Source organism: Cardiocondyla obscurior, linkage group LG16 (assembly GCF_019399895.1).
Source record: "Cardiocondyla obscurior isolate alpha-2009 linkage group LG16, Cobs3.1, whole genome shotgun sequence".
Lineage (NCBI taxonomy): Eukaryota > Metazoa > Arthropoda > Insecta > Hymenoptera > Formicidae > Cardiocondyla > Cardiocondyla obscurior.
In genome coordinates, this window is record NC_091879.1 from 2,904,259 (window position 1) to 2,920,865 (window position 16,607).

Sequence of the window (16,607 nt, forward strand, 5' to 3'; positions counted from 1 at the left end):
TTGGAGGCTCGATTTCTCCCCAGTCCCGTGTCCCACGGGAGGACCGATGGTCATTTCCACCCGTCCGCGTCTCCGGCTCGCTGCAAAAATGACCGCCCTACGTCCTACGTCGTTTCTACAGCGAAGGGCTTCTCGCCCGAAGCCCGCGAAAGTAATTAACCGAGTGTTGAAAACGAAACGGGGATCCTACCGAAGGAAGCACGTCGCGATGAAATCTAGATTTGAATCGTATAAATATGCAGAGGTCCAATTTTATTGATTTATGCGACGAAAACGAGCGATTGTAACTCGGCTATATTTATCGTCGAAAATTCCTAATTTGCGGAAATCGAGTCACCGACTTGCACGTTTGTTTTTTTATTAATTTTTTTTTATATTTTTTTTTTTTTTTGACACGCGGTTTTCAAAGGATCGAAATTGGTCCAAGATCCACGAAGAGAACTGCCAGAAGAAAAAGAGAACGGGGGGTGAGCCTTTGATATCCTCGCGCTGTACGGGCATGTAAATAAGGCGTGGGGCGCGCAGTTTATTTCTTCCCTTCGACGCGCAAACACGAAGCGCTGAAATGCGCTAGGCGAGGCTTGAATCCGCAGATTCCGAGAACGCATATAATTAAGCACGCCGCGTGTACCGAGCGCGAGAGAAACGATCCTGCAACGCGCAAGATGCGCTTACGCGCGCCTTATACGGACGCGCGCAAATATATATGCCTGGTCCTATGTTCGCCGAGGGGGTGAAATCGCCGCCTGCCAACCCTTAATTGCGCGCTCTCTCTACGTTCCTACGTCTCGCTTTTTACGGTCGTGACGCGAAGTCTTTGTTTCAACTTTTAACATTTATAAAATAAAACTTTCACATCCGAATTTCTACTCGCGGTGATCTACAGATTGGATCGCGTTCGCCACAACGCGTGTCCGTCCCTTCCTTGCCCGTCTACTTTATTATCGGGGCTCAAATGAGAATTTATGCAGACATAAACGCTCGTGTCAGCGATGCACCCCGCGTAGGTGGGGAGACACGCCGTTGAGCAGGCATCTATCACGCCGACCTGGTCGCTCTGCCTGCGGCGCGTTGCGAGTCCTTGTCGCGCAGGATCGTTCGGCATTCGAGATACGTCGAACGACCGAAGACACGTTTATTCGCCGGGCGAGGGCTCTTTGAGAACTGCGTCCTTCTTTTTTTAAATACTTCTTCTCACGCTTAAGAATTAAACGTTTCGCAAAAGGTTCGGGAGGTTCAATTAATTATTGCAAATTTTGTGTAATAATAATTTATTGAGATTGAGAGCGGCGATCTACAGAGTTCTTGCATTTATCTTTCCACCGGCTACGCGAGAACGGCGTGACACCTTCGCCCGTCGCGTCTTTTCGACGATATTATTATCGGGACGTCTTCCGAAAGGTGCGCAGCTGGTACAACGCGCGGTAATAAACGGCCGCGATGATTCTGCCCCGTGTCACCGTACCGAATTTAAAGTAGGCGACTCCGCCGATCCGAATAAAGGGAGCAAGGCGCTCGATACGGCGAAGCGTGGGCTAGATCGTCCACCCTTCGCTGCCCCCCTCAGGCTCGTAAATAAATGAAACCTACGGGAAGGTGCTCGGCGTCGGTGTGTGCATAAATAGGCGCTCTGCGCGAAAAGTGCGCGTGAATCAACGCAAAAGTGCTCGGCCGTTCAATATATTGTACTTAGGAGCGTCGTCCTTCGGCCGAAGGTGCGCGGCTCCCTTTCGTCTGACATGCCGCGTAAGTATTTAGCGAAAACCGGCGCCGAAACGGGGAAAGAGGCCAAGTCTGATAAGACAAAGACTGCGACAGAATGTGGAAATAATGTGATGGAGATGGGTCCTTCCAGAGGACCAGGCGATCGTCCACCGATGATTAACGAGCCACTTCAATTCAGCGCGAGGAACACCGCGGTATTTTTCACCCCTTTTCTGCCGCCCCCTCGTCGACCCCCTTTCTCCCTTGCTCGAACACTCTAAAATTCTCGGCGCGGATCGACCCGCTGGCGTTTACGTAGATTAACGCGGAAGTCTCCATCACCACAAATCATTATTAGCATATTATCGGCGACACTTATCAGGGCGGCTTTCCCTCCGCCCTCGCTCGCGCGTAAGATCCTCGCTCGTAAATCAGAAAAGTGCCTTTTCCTCGGCCCGGCGATATTTCACTCGTTAACAGGTATATAATTACGTCTCGCCGCGTCTCGCGATCGGTCGTTTTTCCGCGCGGCGTGAAAATATACGCGTGCGAAAAGGGTTGCGGGTCGGCGGGGGCGAGAACGAAGAGAAGAGGGTCCTCCGGCTCGCGCGGACGGTAAACAGGCGGCCGTAAACCGGCTTTTTTATCGCCGATCGGTGGCGCATCTTCATGATAAATATTTGCCCAATGGTCGCGCGCGGCGGATTACCGTTACCCCGGGCGTAATTACGTGCTGCGTATTTCACGGGGACGGTGGGCGCTGTTTCGCGCCCATCGAGACGAGCGGCGTCACCGGTTCGAAATAAAGTCCAAGTTTATTATCTTCCATCTGCATTTGGATTGTGATAAAGCGCCAGGATAAAGCGTCGCTTTTACAGTATTTTATGAGCTTGCGAGGCGACGATACATATTCCATCGACAGAGCGACAAAAACAGGATCGTATATAAAACAAGTGATGCGAGAGGGATCGATCCTCGACCCTCTTTCACCCCCGCCCCTGCGGGAATAATTAAAAGCGCGACGCTTGATTCGGCGCGTCTCTCGATCACCAAACTCGCTTATAAAAAAAAATAAAATAAAAGAAGAACAAAAAAAAATAGGGAAAATAGGAAAAATATATAGAGAGAGAACTTAATCGATATTTATCATTAATTGCGGCAACGGATCCGCGTGGATTTATCACGCGCCTCGCGGCTGTATTTCATCGACCGGCCGCCGTATATTCCAAGGAGATTTTTCCACTCTCCTTTTTTTTTATCAGTTATCCAGCTCAATATCAGCGCGGACATAAAATGTATCATCACCGCTTGAAACGGAAGGAACGCTACCGCCATCACGCATCCGAAAATTAATCGGCGTGGGCGCAGCCGATAACGAATGGCGTTCCCGTTGAACGGCCAGTATATTTTACTTTGCTCTCCAGTGTCTGTTATTTCGCGCGCATTCTGGCTGTCCGCCCGGCACGATTTACTTCGCCGCCGGTCTCGATCAGGAATTTTCGGGCTGCGCTCATCGCGCCGACAAATACCCGCGGATCCATTAAAAAATTGCCACCGCGATCACCCTCCCTGTCGAAGATCTCGATTGCAAATTATCGATCCGTGATTAACGCGATTAATTAACGTGTTTGTTCGCGACGACGTCGCGGGAACATAATTCTATGCAGTTCTTACGCCCCAAAAAAATTTTCTCCGATTTCTTGGATTGATTCTTTGATGTTTTTATAATTTAATTTAATTTTTTGATATGTTTTTTTAGTATTTATTTTATCATTGCGCCTGATATTTCGTTATCGATGCAGTGCTGTTAACCAAGTTGCATGTTTCAGGAGTGTCGGTAACTTGGACATTTTTATTACTTTATTTTCGAAAATATGCTTTTTTTTAACTACGTTTAAAAAAATGTTCTATCTTTAATGCTCGCTAAATACAACTAATAAAATTATATTTTTCATTTACATACAGGTAAATTTTTTATTGAAACTATGAAATATACATTGCAACGAGAATATATTATAAAAAAGGATAATTTAATTTTCTTCCGATATATTTACAAGTCAACATCCGGAGCTTTGTCTGCCGGCATCAAATAATTTTTTAAACAAAAGAGTGCTGGCGGCTTAAGGCTTTCTACACGTAATGTAGACCCGGCTTAAAGGAACAGAAGGAGCAAGATAGACGGGGAGAGGAGGAGAAATCCATCTTTCCGTTCCATTTGCACGCCGCACGCCGCACGATCTATTCGGTCCATTCCACTCCTACATCTCCATAGGCCTATAAGGAAGACTTCAAGCCGGCGGCAGGTGTCGCTAGAGTTCCCCGATGCGCGTCGCTTTCCGCCATCTTTGGGTAGCAAGTGCTTCGTTGTGAAGGCTTCGTTCGTACGTACTATTTCGCAGAGGAGTGTCTGCTCGTCGGGTCGGTCTAGTGCTGTGAAAAGTAAGGGCAGTGCGCGAACGCGGTGACGAACGACGACGACGACGACCACGACGACGACGACGCGGAGGAGGAGGAGGAGGAGGCTGCCGCCGCCGCCGCCGCTGCTGCTCGCCCGTTGCGGGAATCGCGAGCTGTCCGCCGCGGATCGGTGTCGCTGAACGGGATCGCTCGAGGACGCGGAATCACGTGCGTGCAGCACGGGTAAGTGGCCCGGGGTCTCTCATGTCCGCGCCGTCGCCTCCCATGTCCCCCAGGTTCCGCGAGGCGAACAGCCTCGACGCCGCGTGTTTACACTGGGTGTGTCAAAGTGCCTGCCGCCCACGCCGCGGGGAGACGGTCTCTCGGGCCCCGCAACTTCCGGTCGGACGCCACGCACCAAGACAGCGTCCCGGAAGCACCGAGGAGCTTCCAGGCGGGAGAGAAAAAAAAAGAGGACGCGCGCGCGCTCTGAAGCTGTCCGCGATTCGGAGAGGTGTCTCTATTTAATTTTCTCCGACGAACTTCCGGCCGACTCTCTCCGCCGCGATGGTTTTTCGCAGACGAGGAAGATCGTCCGGGATCCCCTGAGTCGGTCGCTGGCCACGAACATGCGCGCCTGGGTCTCGGATCTGGTTGTTACGGGACCTTTCGGTGCTCCTCATTCCCGTGGCGACTTGTGTCCATTGTCTCTGTCTCTCTCTTTCTCTCCGTCGCTTTTTCTCCGCCGGCACTGTGTATGTAACGCGCGGACGCGCACGCACACGCACATACATGGGCGACTGCCTTTCCCTTCGCTACCTGCTGCCCCGCTCTCCGCGTTCCCGGCGGTGAGTGTCAGAAAATGGTGACGCACCGCATTCCCAGAGTTCTCGCGTTATGTCACGCGGTCAACGCGCCTCAGTTTTCCCACCCATTAAACGGCATCGTGGCGCGATTCCCGCATCCCGCGGCTACACCCGACGGGTGCAACGACACGGCGACGCATATTCGATCGCGCGAGCATTCGCGAGCCTGAAGCTGTGCAAGAGTCAGAGGTGGGGAGAGAGAGAGAGAGAAAGACAGAGCGAGGAGAGCCCTTCGATCGCGCCCACATTCCGTACGGGAGTATCTTTACCTGTCGAAGCGGGATGCATTGATTCGTTACGGCATCGCGTATTTTTGCAAGTGTTCATCGGTAGACGGGATCTCCCTTTATCTTCGATCTTTCCGTGCCGCTTCGCACTTTTTTGAAAAGCTATCGGTGCTACTTTCTGTTTGCGCGACCGGAACAAACGAGAGACCATTGAGAGATGTCTACGTGCTAACGAAGATCTTGGTGATTTCTTTCAGGTGCGAGGATAACTTCCTGCCGGAATCATGAGCTATCCAATGTCGACGAATCAATCTAGACCGAGTAAGTCACATTTATCTAATGATATCAGTCTGTTCTTATATTTATGATCATCTGCAGTGGTCTCAAGACGTTATGGCGGTCTTGAAATGAGAACGGACAATGAATCTTTGCTGGATCAGCCAAAGATTTTCTACGAGACTCACGTTTGTTTTGCTTGCAGTGTCTCAAGGGAACTACCAGGCCCCGGGCGACTTGCCCATGGGCTCTGCCAAGGAGCAGACATTGATGTGGCAGCAAAATTCTTACATGAACGACTCAGGTATCCATTCTGGCGCTGTCACACAGGCGCCGTCCTTATCCGGCAAGGAGGATGAGGAAATGGAAGGAGATCAGCTGATGTTTGATCTGGACCAAGGATTTGCACAGGGTTTTACACAAGATCAAGTTGACGGTGAGACTCTACTTTCAATCTTGTAAATTAAACAGCGTCGCAAAATTGGATATTATGTACTATATGTGGCGTGATATTTTTCAGAGATGAATCAGCAGTTGAGTCATACTCGATCGCAGCGCGTACGCGCGGCTATGTTTCCCGAAACGCTGGAAGAAGGTGTAGAGATACCTTCCACGCAATATGACCCCGCACAGCCGACCGCCGTGCAGAGATTAGCCGAGCCGAGCCAAATGCTGAAGCATGCCGTTGTTAACTTGATTAATTATCAGGACGACGCTGATCTTGCTACGCGCGCCATTCCAGAATTAATCAAGCTGTTGAATGACGAGGATCAAGTTGTAGTATCGCAGGCGGCTATGATGGTTCACCAACTGTCTAAGAAAGAGGCCTCTCGCCATGCCATTATGAACAGCTCGCTAATGGTAGCTGCTTTAGTACGCGCTATCTCGAATAGCGACGATTTGGAATCGACCAAGGCCGCAGTCGGTACTCTGCACAATTTATCACATCATCGACAAGGATTACTGGCTATTTTCAAGAGTGGCGGCATTCCCGCGCTTGTAAAACTTTTGAGTTCGCCGGTAGAATCCGTGCTGTTTTATGCAATAACGACACTGCATAACTTATTGCTTCATCAGGACGGTTCTAAGATGGCCGTGCGCCTCGCCGGTGGCTTGCAAAAAATGGTTGCTTTACTGCAACGGAATAATGTAAAATTTCTAGCCATCGTTACAGACTGCTTGCAAATCCTAGCATACGGAAATCAGGAGAGCAAGCTAATTATTCTTGCTTCACAAGGCCCGATAGAGCTTGTGCGTATCATGCGCTCTTATGAGTATGAGAAACTGTTGTGGACCACTTCAAGAGTCTTAAAGGGTAAGTTATTCTCTATTTATTGTGACGCTCTTTTCAAATTATAATAAAATTTTGCATTTATTAATTGACAATTTTGTTTGCAGTGTTGTCCGTTTGCCCTAGTAATAAACCTGCGATTGTGGAAGCTGGTGGTATGCAGGCACTAGCCATGCATCTTGCAAATCCGAGTCAGAGACTAGTTCAAAATTGTTTGTGGACATTACGTAATCTATCAGACGCTGGCACAAAGGTTGACGGACTTGATAATTTGCTGCAGAGTCTCGTGCTTGTGCTCGGATCAGCAGATGTGAACGTAGTCACGTGCGCTGCTGGTATCTTGTCAAACTTGACCTGCAACAATCAGCGTAACAAAGTATTAAGATAAAAATTAATTTGCTCATAATTTGCTCTTAGGCGTATATCTAGCTTGGATTTTAATTTTTGAAATTTTGTTTAGGTTGCAGTGTGCAATTTCGGCGGCGTTGACGCTTTGGTACGTACAATTATCAACGCTGGTGATCGAGAGGAAATAACTGAACCAGCGGTGTGCGCTTTACGTCACTTGACGTCACGTCATGGTGAAGCGGAAATGGCGCAAAATTCTGTTCGACTAAACTATGGAATCCAAGTTATAGTCAAACTACTTCATCCACCGTCTCGCTGGCCTTTGGTGAAGGCGGTTATTGGATTAATCCGCAATTTAGCGCTTTGTCCTTCGAATCACATCCCGTTACGCGATCACGGCGCGATACATCATCTTGTAAGACTCTTGATGCGTGCATTCCAGGATACTCAGCGAGTAAGTACAAGTCATTGAATTGAATAAATCGTTTTTGTATAATAACAATTAATTATACATTTTACCTATTGTGTATTTATCATTAAATGTTAATCTATTATTATTATGTATTATTAAAAGAAAATGTAAAAATTAATATTATATCTTTGCGTATATAAAAAGTTTTCCTTTTTTTTTATTTTTTTGTTATTTTTATTTGTAGCAACGGTCATCCGTTGCAAGTACTGGAAGTCAACAAACATCAGGTGCATATGCAGATGGAGTACGTATGGAAGAAATAGTGGAAGGTTCCGTAGGTGCTCTTCATATTCTCGCAAGAGAATCCCATAACAGAGCGATAATTCGATCGCAGAACGTCATACCAATTTTCGTACAAGTACGTATCATCATTTTTACGAAAGTAAAATAATAAAAGTACATAATATCTTCTGTCGAATTTTTTAAATTAGTATTAATTATTTTATTTTATTTTTTTAATTATATGAATATTTTTCATTCGCAGCTATTGTTTAACGAGATCGAAAACATTCAACGCGTGGCAGCCGGTGTACTTTGCGAACTGGCGGCCGACAAAGAAGGCGCTGAGATAATAGAACAAGAGGGTGCCACCGCCCCGCTGACAGAGCTGCTGCATTCCAGAAATGAGGGGGTTGCTACTTATGCAGCGGCAGTATTATTCCGCATGAGCGAGGACAAGCCTCAAGAGTACAAAAAGCGACTCTCCATGGAGTTGACGAATTCTTTATTCCGTGAGGACACAAACCTGTGGAACAATGCCGATTTCAGCATGGCCCCGGATCTTCAGGTATCGTAATAAACAAGTAACAGTAATGCACGTGATTTTATTTCGTGCCCCGTGGCGAAATAGATTTACTTGCAAACACTATGTAACATAAAAAGAGTTTAGTTTTACGTATAGAGTTTATTAGTTGACTCTTTCCGAGTATTTACCAGGAGTCAGGTTTGTAACGTGACATAAATGAAAATATATTGTAGTATAGAAGTTTGCTCAACGTTTCTAGGTGGTTACATTGTGTTTAGTAAATTGTGCCACGTTATAATACTCTTATTGGCTATAGAGACTTTCCCTTGTTTCTAATTATGAAAACCAGGTATTTATACGTTACAAGATTTTCTTCGTGTAAAATTAATTTCAAACACAGCTGTTTATAAGTCCATATATTACAATGCCATTACCTGTTACTTCAATTTGCACCATTAAGTCATCTGCAATACTCGTTTACGTGCTATAACGTTTAGTTTTCACCATCCACCGATTACGCTTTAAATTTTTTATATACTTCCGGTGGCGATTGCGGGTTTATAATATTAAAGCTAATTAAAATAAACTTCATATAATTTTACATTGTTTAACAAATCATGAACGGGCACTTTTGAAATGTTTGCTTTCACGCAAAAGTGCACTTTGCAATGTGTATTTACATTGTAAACTAAAAATTTTAGATTTACTTGCTTAAGCTTTGGTAACATAATTTATTATGCCCGATGTTTAATTATATTTTCACGATATTTTTATTTTAAGGTTTATTTAAACATTGAGAGAGCTTTGAGAAAACAATAAGTAATAGTCGGATACAGTCTTAATCTAATTGCTAGCTTGAAAGATTACAATATGCATGGGAATGCGTTTTGTCCCTTCTGCAGATGTTCACTTCGAAATTTTTTATTTAATTACTGTATTTATGTTATAATTCGTGCCTCTTTCCTTCGTTGCCCGTTTCGTTTTTATCATATAAAGAACATCTCAAGTACGGCGCGAATCTTGCCATATTTCGAGGTATCGTGACACACCCTCCCTTAGAAGAAATGCTTTGTGTTGACCTCAGCTACCTAATCTTCAGGACATGCTTGGCCCTGAGCAAGGCTATGATGGTATGTATGGGCAAGGACTTCCTAGCGTGCACAGCAACCACGGCGGTCGAGGCCAGCCACAAGGTAATTCATGTTAGCCATTTTATTTAACGTATGTTGTTTCTAAATTTCTAAATTGACTTGTTACTCGATCGAGAGTAGACGAAGCTATAACTGGTCGGGAAACGAATCTCGTACTTCGTGCTACGTGTAAAATGTGCTCTCATAACGATTGCGACGAGATGATTGTATACGTGATAACGCAACCACACGAACTAACTCTATCTCTTGCATTGTAAATACGAAGGAATTTAAATGAGCTTACTGCTCTTTTCGGCATTGCCTCTAATATTAAATAATGCATTTAATTGTATGTTATTTTAACAGCAGCTTAACCCATGGACTTAAATTAAAATACGGGCTACCAACAATTTCTCGCAGTAACATAGGTGACATTTGGTCTTCACGTATTTTTCTGGTTTTCGTTATGTTTGGCGTCTAATCATCAGTTTTAACTGCATGTTCGATGTTGTACGTGTTAGATTTTACGATTTATCGAGCACGCTTATTATCGTCATTATTTTTTACACCATAAAAAAATCTGCAGTTACTGCATTTAACACTTTCTACAAACACTCTTTTTTTTAATTACGTAATACGTACTAATTACGTATAATAATATATTATTTATAAATAGTAAATCAAAGTATGAATAAAAAGTATCTAAATGGAATAAATACAGATAAGTATAGAGTATTTTATATAAAAAATAATTATTACAAATTTTTTTATTTAATTAATAATTTTATTTACATTTACGGATGTGTCACTTGATGTATGCATAAAACACTTTAATGTCAAACCACTTTCTCGCATGTTTCAGTCGTTTTGCATGAATATTCACTTTGTTTATTGTAACTTATTCTCGTTATAATACGCGCTTTATGATGGAGTCGTGTGGGAAGATGATATTTGTAAGTAACTAGATAGAAACTTGCTACAGTGAAATTTTACGTAAAGTAAATTTTGTTAAAACTAAAAGAAGAAATTGTCCGATTATTATTAAAAAAAAAAAATAGTTTTGGAGACTTATGCTTCACTGATCAATGATGTGTCTGCACTTTACGTGCAGTGTGTAATTTTTATGTACGTAATTATCCCTGCGGGAGTAATGAATTTCACGTAGTAAGCTAATTTTTTTTATAACAGGTTATGACCAGATACCAGTAGATTCGATGCAAGGATTAGAGATAGGTGGTGGATCGACGTACGGCGCGATGGACACCATGGACGTGACGCACGATGGCATGAGTTTCGAGCATTTGGAAGAGCTTCCCGCACCACCGCAAGATAACAATCAGGTCGCGGCCTGGTATGACACCGATCTCTGAATCCGTGCCATTATCGATCTCACATGCAAAAAAACTAAAATAGCAGACGAATTATTTTAAAGTGCTCTAAGCAAATTTTGCGCGGCAGAGTCGCGATTGATCTCATGGAACTTTCCCACGGGCGATTGAAACTTGAGAATAATTTAGACTCTGTCAGCATAAAAGTTTGCTTGGTACTTTAAAATAAAGCTCCTGTTTTTTTAGTTTCTTTGCATTTCTTCCTCTTGTAATAGGTTTAATTAGATTTATAGGTTAATTAGGGTTATTTTTTCGGTTTTATTGAGCCCCGTATGTTCCACGGCTCAATTTTTGAATTTGGTTTGGTTTTATAGTGGGTGTCTTAACAACTGTCGCAGCCAGTTCTAAGTTTGGATAATAGTATGTGCAATAGTGTATCGATTCCAAATACATGATAACTGTATCGCTTATTTTGTCCTGAATAATGAAAGCCAAAAAAGGAGCAGGTTTCTTAATTTGTACAGAAACGTGTATGTGATTTTAGTATTATTAAATAGTAGCTCTTTGTGAATAAAATTTCTATCGGACAATGAAGCAGAGATTTGGGAAGCTAGTGGCTCGCCCCCTGTAAAACCAAAACAAGTATTCGAAGCAACGGAGTGGACTGTACGGTGATTGATGTAAACATTAAACATGTTTATACGAATATTGTGTCAAGCATCGTAATGTCCGTTCTGGTGCTCTGACCAGATAAATGATCGTATCGAGTGATTACACACGGGCGATATATTTTTTTTTTAAATCGATAGGGACGAGGAAATGTTTCACTTCCCATTTAACAGAACGAAACAAGCGTGGGCTGTAAAGAAATTGGAAGACACATCGTACATCGTTCATAAATCTTAAGATAATATCATAATAGTTAATTAAACGACGCTCAGCTCCAGTTCCTCTTACAGTCCATGTTTGTCTTGTCAAATGCAGACATTCGCTAATTCATACCGATTCAAAAAGGACACACCGCCTGCGTGTAGTCGCCTGATATGATTGTTCACCCGAGTATATAAGCATATAAATGTATTAGAATTAAGGAAGCCGCATGTAATTCGTATATACATGTAATATGTATCGTTTAATTATCTACACGAATAAATTGAACAATTAAGCGACCAATACTTTTTCGTTAGTTTCGTTTACGTTTTTTATAGACACCACAGAATACGCGAGTTGAACCGCGATAGCGCTCGTTTAATGTGGTCCCGATTAAAAAAAAATAAAAAATAAAATAAAAAAGGTGATGAGAGGAGCGGAGCTTCAATGAGGAGGACGATAAAATCCTAGGGCAATTGCACATCGCGGCTCGATTGTAGTGGCACTTTTCCATATAAAATGCGAACAGCGCGATCGCGTCGCGCGGTACACAAACGGTTAAAGTAGAGTCTCGATAATCCGTGGCGATGATAGCGCAACAAGACGCACACAAAGCAAATGCTCAAAGAACTGGACTGGATTGGCGAACTGCTCGTATATCCTCGGGTATATGACGTGGCTTGGTGATAAACTAAGTGGCACTCGGGTCCAGTTCTTCCTACAGTCTACATTTGTTTCGTCAAACGAAACGTGAAACATTCGTTAATCCATATCGACCCAAGAAATTATATCGCCTGTATGTAACCGCCTAATATGATCATTCAACCGAGCATATAAGCATTATATCGATGTATTAGAATTAAGTAAGACACATGTAATTCGTACACACATGTATATGTATCGTTTAATTGTCTATGCAAATAAACTGAGCAATTAAGCGACCAATATCCTTTCGTCAGCTCTGCCTCTGGGTCTTACGGATACCGCAAGTTGCGCCGATTGCCAATGGAAATTTTGATTACAGTCATTCCAATAGAAACGATTGCGGTATAATCATTTGAGATGCATGGCCGTTATAGAAATTGTGATCATTGCTTTATTTTTAAATTGGGTGAATAAAATTATATAATATTATACATTATTATATAAAATAATAACAATAAACTAATACAATATATTTTTTTTTTTAAGGAGCGCCGAAAAAGATGTACGATACGAATTACCAACGAATGTTTCGCAAATGTCGAAGGAAATAATCAACTACGGTCGTCGATCATACGTGGGCATTAAAATCTTCTACTTTGATATTAATACGCTGCAGGAAGATAATTTCTTGATGGTACTTTCACTTGTCAGGCGAGAGCTGGTCCCGAGGTGAAACGTTACCCGACACGCACAATTTGTCGCGGGACCGTCTTCGTTTTCCTCTCTTCGCTTCTCTTTACTCCTCTTCTGGTCAAAGAAGGGTGTCACGTACGGCGCCGCCGGGTCATCAATCGCTGGTCGACTCTCGCACGGCTGCGGCCGCCTCACGTATCCCACGTTAACGGTTGTTTCTTAACGCGACACGAAGAGAGGAGCTCGTCCCTCAAAGAGCCGTGTTCCCTCGAGTACGGAAGGCGAGTTAAGAATCAGTCTGCCCGTCGAAGCGGTTATTTCCGGGCAGCTGTCGGTCGAGGGTGTCCTTGTTGGTAGCGTTCTGCATGGTGCACGGACACGACGTGAATTTTCTCAGATGAAAAAAGAATCTTGTGAAGAAGAATCTCTTTAACCTTTGAGAGATAAAAACTGCGATCAGCGCGCAAAAGTTTCTGGATCTGAAAATAGTCTTCGTCTTGAATACAGGTATTTTATCATGTCTTTTAAAATTTTTTTTATATTGGGCTAATTTTTCTACATTTTTTTCCGCTTACAGAATGTTTTTTTTTTTTTTTTGTAACTGAAAATATCCGCGCGGCAAACACTTTTACATAATTTTAATTTTACGATTAAAAAGATTAATTAAAGTTATTTGTAATAATAAATCGCAATTATAAAATTTAAAATTTCTAACTATATAAATTAATGTCGATGATCCGTCGATTATTCGGAGTGCGTGCATTATTCAAAGAATAAAGTGTTATAACGGTGAAGCGTAATCTTCACGGCTGAATTCCGATCCAAGTAAAGTTTATCGTGATTTCTATTTGCGAGTGCACTCTTGTATTTGCGTTTCATTAGAGATGCGCGGATTACCGTTGCTTTCGTAATAGAGTCGGAGCAATCGGCAGGCATAAACGCGAAATCGAAGCGATATAGAAACGTGCGGTTCTGTCTGCGTGAACTTAAAATTGACGTTTCAAATATCACGCGTAATGAAAGTTACATGAACATGTTACGTGCGGTATTTTATATAATTTCCATTTAGAAAACCTTTGTCAGTTTCTTATCTCTGGATTAAATGCGCTCGAGATGAAATTAGTTCTTAAATTTAATAAATCAAATCGCTTGTTTGTTTCCGCGAATAAAATTGCGAACGGAACTTCATCCTGCATTCAGTAATTTATTGAAACAGTATTATTAAATAATTAAATTAATAATAATTAGTATAATTGTATTTAAAACAAAATTAAGACATCTGATTTTTTTTTTTTTCTTTTTTTGTTATTAATTTAACATCTCGGTAATATAGAAATTTTACGATGTGCGCGCAATCTACGGAGGCGTGCACATTAATTTCATTGCACTGATTCCGAAACCTGTCTCTCGTTACCCTTGAATTAAAATTACTCGCGTTAATAAAGTGCCTACATATGCTCGACGTAGTGTGTCGAAAAATATCTCCCGTGTTCGACAAGACTCGTTTTCCTTCCAAGCGGAGAGCAAGTGTTTCCATGTTATTTTTCGTATCGAAGTAGGCCGTAAAGCGCATACATTTTCTCCTCGATCTCTTTGTCAAGTGCTTATGTGCGCGTACCACTCGTATTTGACAAATTCGTTCAAGTTGAAAATGTGCGCCGTGTAAAAAAGAAAGGACGAGATAAATAATTTATCGGGAGAAAAGAGAGAAAATAAGCTTGATAAAAAGTCTCAGCGGCGTGGTTTCTTCAGTGCTCGCGACATTGATGGAATTAATTTCATTTACGGTGCCATTAGGAGATACGAAACGATATCTCGCTTTAATGCTCGTAATTTACCGGAGGGGCACCGACGGTAATAACGTGAAAGTGCATTCAGCACGCCGCTCCAGAACAATTCGCGCCGCGACGCGAGACACCGTGGGAGGAAATTACCGTAAACTTCACGTGTACGATTAAAAAGTTCATTTTACCCGCGATACCGCGCGTTGTCTCCTTAAATATCTCAGGCACCTGCACGAGATCTGCCGTTACGCGCCGTTTCCGACACACGTCGAACAGTGCGCGCGTTGTCGCTCGCGGATTCGCGTCGTAATTAGCGGGCAAGTGCGAAGTCATGCCGGGATCTAGCGGGAAAACCGATGGGGCCCGGTGAACAAAGAAAGAAAGAAAGACGGCGAGAGGGGAGTAACAGATTTCAAATAAATGGGAAAATAAAATTGGAGAACCGCGGACGCGTGAACTACAATTAGATTAATTAGCGAACAGCAGGCGGAACGTAGCGTTGATCCGATACCAATCGCGACGAGAGCGAGAGGCTGCTGTAAACTTGTACGCGAAGAAGAAATAGTGAGACGAGCGGAGTCTCGAGAGTTCAAGGGAGGCGCTGAGTTGCGAATGAGAACGAGAGGACCGAAGGGACCAGGGCCAGGAAGAGACGAGGGACGGACGTCCTTGCCCCGGACTGGTCTGTAACTGTGCCTTCGTGCAGGCAGCCCGTGGAGAACCGGTAATGACGTGAAAGTGCATCCACGAGAAGCGAGGTGGGCAAAAGCCGCCGTTCTCCCGGCTAGTCCTCGCCTCGTCCAGGACAATCCCCTGGATCGCGGCCGGCCCGGCACGGTGAAATTGTCCGCCACTCCAAGTGCTCGCCCCGGCCGAGCTGGTGAACGTCTCGTTCGCTCAGCGCGGCCCCGCTCAGTTCGCCTCCTTTCCTCGAGTGCGCGTTTTCGCCGCAGCTGCCGGATTTCTGGACCCGATCTGCGTCTCTTTCGCCTCTCTCGGTCGGCACGTTTTATCCGAGCGCCTTTACCGAAGGCTGCTGGCCGCCCCACGGTTTTCAGTGACGTGATTTCAACGTGCTTTGCTTCTGTGAAAAAAAATCTCGCGACGCCGACCGCGCGGAGAACCGCAACTTCGTCGCACGCTCTCGACGGTTTAGGTACGAATACTCGGGGGACGAATCTGATCCCGCTCGATGTGTCTATGCGAGTTACGTAAAAGGATTAATTTAATTACGGAAAAATAATTAAAGCCAAGAGACTAACTTCGGTCGAAGTAAATCGTGAGAAATTTATATTTTTCGTGTCAACTTTTAATCACTTGTTAAGAGCCTTCTGATAGTTTCGAAAGCGTAGTTAAGCCTCATTATCGTTTCTAAACTAACGAGCATTAACTTTGATAAATGTAATATCGTACGATAAATGTAGACCATCCGTGAAATGCCAAGGAACGGCATTCTATACCGAACGGAAGTTCCAACAGCGATAAACGACCGATCGTGTGATTTACGTGATTTCCCGCTACAATATCCATCGGCGTGTGTTTATTCAAAAGCGAAGAAATTGCTCCATAAACCCTACACTTCCTCAGGAATAATCGCATGAGTATAAGTAAAGTACTTCTACTAAAGTACTTCTTTTGTTGCAGTTAACGGGAGGCTGACATCCTCCGGGCGCAAAGACATCGAGCAGGAGATGCGTTTACCATATCCACGCTCGCGGCTCTGAAAGGAAAAAAGAAAAAAAAGAAAAGTACCGAGAGAACGGACGATCGATCATCTCACGATCCGCACCCGTCGTTCACGACGAGAAGAGATCCGCGATGGTCTCCGGCT

At 43.8% G+C, this 16,607-nt stretch overlaps 1 protein-coding gene across 4 annotated transcripts; it reads left to right on the forward strand.

Moving 5' to 3' along the window:
* The first annotated feature begins 4,000 nt into the window (after positions 1-4,000).
* On the forward strand, positions 4,001-12,599 carry LOC139108906 (armadillo segment polarity protein). Of its 4 annotated transcripts, none has more exons than XM_070667578.1 (10): positions 4,001-4,344; positions 5,452-5,515; positions 5,676-5,906; positions 5,991-6,785; positions 6,869-7,137; positions 7,222-7,563; positions 7,766-7,939; positions 8,066-8,368; positions 9,411-9,519; positions 10,645-12,599. In XM_070667578.1, exons 2-10 carry the CDS (start codon positions 5,479-5,481, stop codon positions 10,824-10,826), a joined length of 2,442 nt encoding a protein of 813 aa, XP_070523679.1. In that variant the 5' UTR covers positions 4,001-4,344; positions 5,452-5,478; the 3' UTR covers positions 10,827-12,599. The 4 variants fall into 4 exon arrangements, with proteins under 4 accessions (XP_070523679.1, XP_070523681.1, XP_070523682.1 ...); XM_070667580.1 differs by having other exon boundaries at positions 4,003-4,344; positions 9,426-9,519; XM_070667579.1 differs by lacking the exon at positions 4,001-4,344 and adding an exon at positions 5,198-5,218.
* The last annotated feature ends 4,008 nt before the right edge of the window (positions 12,600-16,607 follow it).